This window comes from Vigna unguiculata, chromosome 2 (genome assembly GCF_004118075.2).
Source record: "Vigna unguiculata cultivar IT97K-499-35 chromosome 2, ASM411807v1, whole genome shotgun sequence".
Taxonomy (NCBI): domain Eukaryota; kingdom Viridiplantae; phylum Streptophyta; class Magnoliopsida; order Fabales; family Fabaceae; genus Vigna; species Vigna unguiculata.
In genome coordinates this window covers 14,772,237-14,780,157 of record NC_040280.1, presented here as the reverse complement: position 1 = coordinate 14,780,157, position 7,921 = coordinate 14,772,237, and the positions used below count along the sequence as shown (strand labels likewise).

General features: G+C 35.8%; 1 protein-coding gene across 2 annotated transcripts; it reads left to right on the top strand.

The window, feature by feature from the left end:
• The first annotated feature begins 245 nt into the window (after positions 1–245).
• Positions 246–3,279, top strand: LOC114174180 (pentatricopeptide repeat-containing protein At1g22960, mitochondrial). Of its 2 annotated transcripts, XM_028058968.1 has the most exons (3): positions 248–1,531; positions 1,637–2,691; positions 2,783–3,279. In XM_028058968.1, the coding sequence occupies exons 1-2, from the start codon at positions 474–476 to the stop codon at positions 2,532–2,534; spliced, it is 1,956 nt and encodes a 651-aa protein (XP_027914769.1). In that variant the 5' UTR covers positions 248–473; the 3' UTR covers positions 2,535–2,691; positions 2,783–3,279. The 2 variants fall into 2 exon arrangements, with proteins under 2 accessions (XP_027914767.1, XP_027914769.1); XM_028058966.1 differs by having other exon boundaries at positions 246–2,691.
• Positions 3,280–7,921: the final 4,642 nt, after the last annotated feature.

Here is a 7,921-nt window from a genome sequence, read left to right as displayed (position 1 = left end):
AGTGACTATTTAAACCTATAAATCATTTTTTAGTTAATTAGATTCAAAACTTAACTATACTCTTAAAAATACTTATAATTTATTTGCTCAATCTTTAAACCTCTTTTAATAAACACAAATATAAATACACACATGTGCGTAAGCAAGGTTTAAAAAGATAGATCATAATATGAAACTGAAATTGTATATAATCAAATTAGGGTTGTGTAATGAATTTTTTTTTTTGTGCTACTAAGAAAAGTGTCTCGTGAAGAGTCTTGACGTGGCAGTTCTGATTATGTTGCCCAGCAACCACAGGAAATGTAATGACAAGGGTTGACAAGGAGTCGAGGTTCGACAAAAGGGTTAGTGCACGCTGCTGGGGTTAATGCACGTTGCTGGGGCTGAAAATAAGGTGGCGCGGGTCGTTCCACGCGGAGGCGCGATTGAAACTGTTGATGGCATCGCCGCCATAGCCGCCACAACTCTACTCAATGAGCCTCTATTGTAGAGCCTCAAAACCCTTCTTAACCCTCAAAGTGCGCTTCCTTGTGCCCTTGCCTTCTTCCTTTTCCTTCTGCACAAACGACGCCGTTGTGAACAACAACCGCTCGGTGGTGCTTTTCCGTGCCGCGGTTGCTGAGCCGGAGTTGCTGGTCCGGGTTCTTAACACGGTTAGAGACCGGCCCGTGTCTGCTCTCCGGTTCTTTCGATGGGCCGAGGGCCAAACCGGGTTCAAGCGATCTGAATTGGCATATGCCGTTATTCTCGACATTCTCGCGCGGAACGGCTTGATGCGGTCTGCGTATTGCATCATGGAGAAGGAGGCAGTAATAATGGGCGGCGTGGTGGATGTTTTGACCGACGGCGGGGTTTTTTCTTCCGACGTATCTGTTAAGCTTCTGGATTTGTTGCTTTGGATTTACGCGAAGAAGTCTATGCTTGGGATGTGCTGGTTGGTGTTTTATAAGATGATTGCTAAGGGGTTGTTGCCCGATGTGAAGAATTGTAATAGGGTTCTGAGATTGCTTAAGGATACCAACGTGGCGAGGGAGGTTTATAATGTGATGATGGAGTGTGGGATTAGGCCTACAACTGTTACATATAATACAATGTTGGATTCCTTTTGCAAGCAAAGGCAGGTTCAGCAAGCTCAGCAGCTTTTGATTCAGATGCAGAGGGTGGGGTGTTCGGCCAACGAATTGACTTATAATATTTTGGTCAATGGTTTATCACACGAGGGGGAGTTGGAGAAGGCCGAGGAACTGATTGAGGAGATGTTGAGATTGGGACTCAAGGTTTCGGCTTACACTTACGATCCTTTGATTCGTGGCTACTGTGAGAAAGGTATGCTTGATAATGCCTTGAGGCTTGTGGAGGAGATGTTGAGGAGAGGGGTTTTGCCTACGGTGGCGACCTACAATACAATCATGTATGGCCTTTGTAAGTGGGGAAGAGTGAGTGATGCTAGGCAGTTGTTAGATGTAATGGTAAATAAGAATCTGATGCCGGACTTGATTTCATTCAACACTCTAATTTACGGTTACAGCAGGTTGGGAAATTTAGGGGAGGCTTTTCTCTTATTTGTTGAGTTAAGATACAGAAGTCTAGTTCCCAGTGTCGTGACCTATAATACGCTTATTGATGGTCTTTGCAGATTTGGGGACTTGGATGTGGCCAGGCGGATAAAAGATGAAATGATCCAACATGGGCCTCATCCTGATGTATTTACGTATACAATTCTTGTTAGAGGATTTTGCATGATGGGGAACTTGCCAATGGCTAAGGAATTATTTGATGAGATGCTGCATAGAGGATTGCAGCCAGATCGTTTTGCATACATAACTCGAATAGTGGGTGAGCTGAAGCTTGGTGACCCATATAAGGCTTTTGGTATGCAGGAAGAAATGCTTTCCAAAGGCTTTCCTCCTGATTTGATTACTTATAATGTCTTTATTGATGGGCTCCACAAGTTGGGAAATTTGAAAGAAGCAAGTAAACTTGTGCAGAAAATGCTCTACGATGGAATCGTTCCAGATCATGTAACTTATACTAGCATCATCCACGCTCACTTGATGGCTGGGCATCTTAGGAAGGCTAGAGTGGTGTTCAATGAGATGTTGAGCAAAGGGATAGTTCCATCAGTTGTCACTTACACAGTTCTAATTCATTCATATGCAGTTAGGGGAAGGCTGGAACTAGCTATTTTGCACTTTATTGAGATGCTAGAGAAGGGTGTATGTCCAAATGTGATCACCTACAATGCTTTAATCAATGGACTTTGCAAGGTGAGAAAGATGGACCAGGCATACCATTTTTTTGTAGAAATGCAAGCAAAGGGCATTTATCCAAATAAGTATACTTACACTATTTTAATAAACGAGAACTGTAACTTAGGCCATTGGCAGGAAGCTTTGAGATTGTATAAGGATATGCTAGATAGAGATATTCAGCCTGATTCATGCACACATAGTGCCCTGTTGAAGCATCTAAGCAAAGACTATAAATTGCGTGCCGTTTGGCATCTTGAGAATGTTATTGGAGGTTGTGAATGAACTTATTATGTAAGGATGAAGTATTGGTTATTTATTATGCTTGGTTTGGCATTCTCACATGGCTAATGAGTAAAAGACATCCCTACATTTGAGTGGGTTTTAGCCTTTGAGGTTTAAATTCTTTGGACTGAATAATATATATTTTTCGACTGTCAAGGTAAGAATCCCTAAATTTTTTTAGATACACAATTCGTTATATATGACTATTATATTCCTGTGACCCTGATTCATCATCTAATTTGTTACAGGTTGAAGATGCTTATGGTGTTCCTGATGATTAAGATGGGCAGACTTCAACTATTTACATGTTTTGACATAGTATATCCTCAGACTAGGTAATACTTGGAAGAGTGGGGAATTATCAGTTAAGGTTCAAAGATCTGTAATGTTGTGCTTGCAAGGCTAGAGGTATACCTGTGAAGCTCAATCCTTCTCAAGATATTTCAAACAATTTTATTTGATATCTTACACAAATTTTAATTCATTTTTCTTAGTCTATTGTGGGTAAAGGGAACATTTTGACATGATAGTGCATATTCTTTGCATTAAGTTTTAATTATTTTTTAAGCCTAGTGATACACCTTTTGTTTTCCATCACAATTTGTACAATGAAAGGAAAATAAAAGACAGACCTTTTGTAGTTCTATACTAGGTAGCATTTGAATGCTCAACAATTTTCTCATCACTGTATTGTATCTTGCTATTCAGAATTCACTTACCTATGTCAATAAATTCATTTTTATCAGATACATTCTTCGGTTAAATTCTCTTTATCTCTTTTCCTGTTATTAATGTCCTTCCCAGTGCTTCTAGTTTTACATTATTGAGAATAGAAATACATAAATTAAAATAAGTGATACAGTCGACAAAATACTGAATTAGTATGGGATGTTGAGATGAAGTTGTATTCGGAATTATAGTCTGGAGAGTTCATTAACCGTACACTATGGAATTTTAACGCTCGTTATTATTTCATTTAAAAGGGAAACTGGAGTTTTGATTTAAATTGCTTGCTAATTTATTATGTTCATAATAAAGAGTAAGAAGTTTTGGAGAAAAATGAAGGTTGAGGAGATTATTCTCAACTGATCAATTATTAATATAAAAAATATGCTATCTGAAATACAGAAGGTTGATAAGAAAACCGAACCCCTTGGACCCTATATGATTGACTGGTGCAGTAAAAGAAAGTTTTAAAAGATGTTCTAGAAGACAATAATTAACTTTTTCTAACACTTTTCTGGTTGGAGTATATAAATTGTATGTACCAAGCATAGAACATATTCACTCAATTCGAGGGCCCCTTATAGACTTGGTCAGAACATCTACGACTTGATCATTGGAGCTGGTAAATTCAGTACTAATTTCTTTGGTCAGTAACTTTTCTTTAACGAAATGACAATCTATTTGTATGTGTTTGGTTGTTTCATGGAACACACATTAGAGACTATGTGAAGTGCACTTTGATTGCCACAATACAACTTTATTTGTTGAATCTTCACAAAATATCTATTCCCGGAGAAGTTGTTTGATCCACACAAAGTTTGCATGCGATTAAAGTGATTGTCCTATATTCAGCTTCAACTGGAAATCAAACAACTACATTCTATTTCTTGCTCTTATACAAAATAATATTGCCTCCAATAGGTATGTGATACCCATTAGTGGAACGTTTGTGTATAAGAGATCTTTCCCAATTAGTATTACAATACTCAGAAGTCAAAGAGGAAACAGAAGAGACATAACAAGGTGACAACTGATGACAACTCATAATTGTAAATGGGATGAGGATTTTTTATATAACAAATACCTTTGCATAGATACTTTTAACCGTTTTTCAAAAGGAATTGCACAAATTTAAAGTCACAAGAGTCCCTAGTATATTGGGTTCCATGGATTGCTAAAGCAGAGTACGAAGTTGAAATTCCTGTTTCTTCCACTGCTTAGTATTCTCTGATGAAATTTCTCTGCTGCCATTTTCATGGGGATAATAAATCTTTGGCCAAGGGGCCAAAGTTCGACAGATGTTGTCCAAGATATGTAATTCTTTCCGTTTAGTTTTTCTGATGTTACTGTGGGAGTTCCAAAGAAGGAGAACACCCACCTGTCTAAAAGGAGAATAAAAGGGGGCTGAACACCAACACACCACCGAGACAAGGTTGGAAATCTGAAATGAGGGTGGAAACAAAAAGCAGAAGAGCCGATGAGACAGATAGAGAAGACCATTGGAGGGTAGAGTATAGAGAGGTGGCAAATGTGGCGTGTGCTAAGGCTTTTGTTTCAATGACCACTAGGGTTGTGCATCACTTGACAAGGCACACCAGATCGGTGGTTGTCCAAGATTCTGATGGATTGGAAGTGACAGACTGAGCAAGATGGGACCTGCTCTGATACCTTGTTGAGAACAAGGAGTTTTGTAGAAAAATGAATTTGATAGATACTAAACTGATCTATTAATATAGAAAATCTGCAATATGAAATACAGAAGGTTGATATGAGAACCGACACCCTAGGATCCTGTATGATTATTGACTGGGACAACAAAAGGACAACTTTAAAAGATTTTGCAGAAGACAAAATAAACTTTTTCTAACATCCATATAACACTAGTTTGAATTTATGATTGAGTAATTTAATACAATTTTATAGTGTTGTTAAACTCTATGGTAGAGAGAAATATTAAGCTGAAACTGTGTGTCTTTGAAACAACTTGGGTGCTTTATTTATATTGAGGAAAAATAATCAGTAATATAGGAAATTTGATATCCTTTAATAGCAAAAATGTGATTCAGAAATAAATAAAAAATTCCTAATATTATATATATATATATATATATATATATATATATATATGTTTCAGTGTATATAAAAATCTAGATATTCTTGATTAAATATAGTGAGCGAACAATTTCTTAATTTTACTTTGTTTTAGTTGCTTAGGAATTTCATACTTTTTGAGATCTGGTAGGTTCATATTTTTTGAACTCTGGTTTGTTTGTACCCAAACTGACAAGCTCCTGGACTCTTCTATATAATTTATCTCCTTCCTGAACCCAACTTATTTTGCTTTCTACTATATCCGTTCTGTTGTAATTATGGAAATAAGGTGTAAATCCTTTATAATCAAGAATGTATAGGTCATATATCTATTAATGGGGACACTTTTATTTTTTTCTCATATCAGATCTTTATTATCAGAGGATTTCAAATTTCTTCAACTTATTGTATTGATTCAATTGTGCAATATAGAGCTTTCCTATAGTTTAACACATCCACAAGTATAGGTTGGTTTCATGATGGTTTTTTCTTTTTATTTGAAGACTTCAATTTGAGAAAATTATAACTCCCTTCATGGAGAGGTGAATTAGTTACACTTTAGTCCAATTTAATACAAGTGACTTTTTGTAGGGATTTTCTTTTCCATTTGCAATAATTCTTGGTGTGGTTGAGAAATTTGAACCTCTACTAGCAACTTAGTCACTGTATAAGATGAAATAAAGATAATGATAATTCAAAACTAATAGTAGGCGTGTTTAAAATTCATTCATCTTTAAAGTCTTTGTTGAAATAACTAATAAGTAGTGCATTGGGAACCTTTTTTCTACTGTACTTATAATTAGTATCTCGTCCTAAATCTAGGAGTCTAGTGTACTCTATAAGTTGTACCTAGGAGTTTAGGGAAGTCGGATCTTTCATCTTCTCATTGTATCAAATTTCTATTATTATAAATAGAAGATCGTCAGAGGGATCTGGCAAGCCCTACAATTATATTCTCTCTTATTAATCTTAAGTGTCTTAAACTCAATTGATTGTCCAAAACTTGCCATTGGTAATACTGAAAGTTGTCCAACAAGGAAAAATGTCCTTGGGAGGCTCGTTATAATTGTTTTCCATTGGAGTGTAGTATATATTCATTTTGTAGAGTGGTCAAATGTAATTTTTAAAATTCTGTAAGATATAATGCACTTTAAGCATCTCTCAAGGGAGTGACTTTCTTCTTTAATTTGATCTTTTAAGCTATCACTGAAATCATATTTTATCATAGTTAGAAGAGTTTAGCCTCTTGAACACTTGTTGTAAAGCTTTTGAGCAAGTGGTAGCATATGATTGAATGAAAGTATTAAAAGGTTATGCAGTGGTGATGTCATTTAGTCATCCTTTTTTTTATTTTTTTTCTAGCACACAAACATTGCATTTGATTAACATATCTTTTGCTTAGGGTAACTTTTATGGTTATATTACAGAGTGATTTCAGACTTAAATATTTGATATTTTAGTAAAATGATTACAGGATTTGACTGAATATATTGTAACTTGGTAAACATATTCTATATCAAACTATAATTAGTATTTACATAGAAGTTAGAATGAAGTGAGATAGTTTATAAATTCCAATTCCATTTACAGGAGATTAAAATTTGGCTTTTATGCTCACCTTCCGTTGGAGATCTCACATCATGTTGATGTATGATCAAATTACAATATATAAGTCATCTTATAAGTCAACTTTATGAGATTGAACTAGCTTAAAGTCTATTTTCTAATATAGTATCAAAGCTTATCTTGGCAAGGTTTGTTGGGTCTATTATGTTACTAGCTATCTGAGATCACCCACAATATCTAGACCTACACTTCAGATGTTTAGTCCTTGGCAAGAGAGTATATTGAAGATCCCAAATCGACTAGATATATGACAAAAATTGATTGCAAACCTTACTTTACATTCTGAGTTTTTGATGCTCTCTAAGATCTTCATGCATTTTATTTACATGCTGAAATGATAAGAAATAAGAGGGTGTATGTAATTGGATAAAAGGAAATCCAAATCTGATAAAAATGTCTTAGTGTTGAATGTTATAGATGTTTGTGTGTGTATATGTGTGTTTGTGTTTATATGTGAGTGTGTAGGGAGCATATTAGGTGACAGGATAAAATTATAACCCTTGGAAAAGGAAGGGCCCTGATCCAACTGAAAAATATGTGACTAGAGAATGTAGTCTTGTTCCCCTCAGTTTTAATCTAGATAGAACAGATTGGTGGATGATGAAGTAGAAAGATCGAGGTCAGACTTGTGGTGCTAAGGGGAAGAGGGAGAAGTACTAGCAGGCTCTATTCATGCATCCACAATCCTTCACCCATGCTTGAACCATCTTCATTGTCATGGTACGTGTAAGCAATCTGATATTGTATAATTTGGTCTTTCTGCATGTATAAAAGCTATTTCCAGCAATTGTTCTGTTTGTAGCCTACTGCAATTGGTGACATAATTTGTACTCCTCTAGTAACATAAAAAAAAGAGTTGATATTATGCTGTTGTAGTAGGCAAAGTAAAAGTGCCATGAGAAGAGATATATGAGCAGACCCATTACCTAAACAAGGGTAAAAAA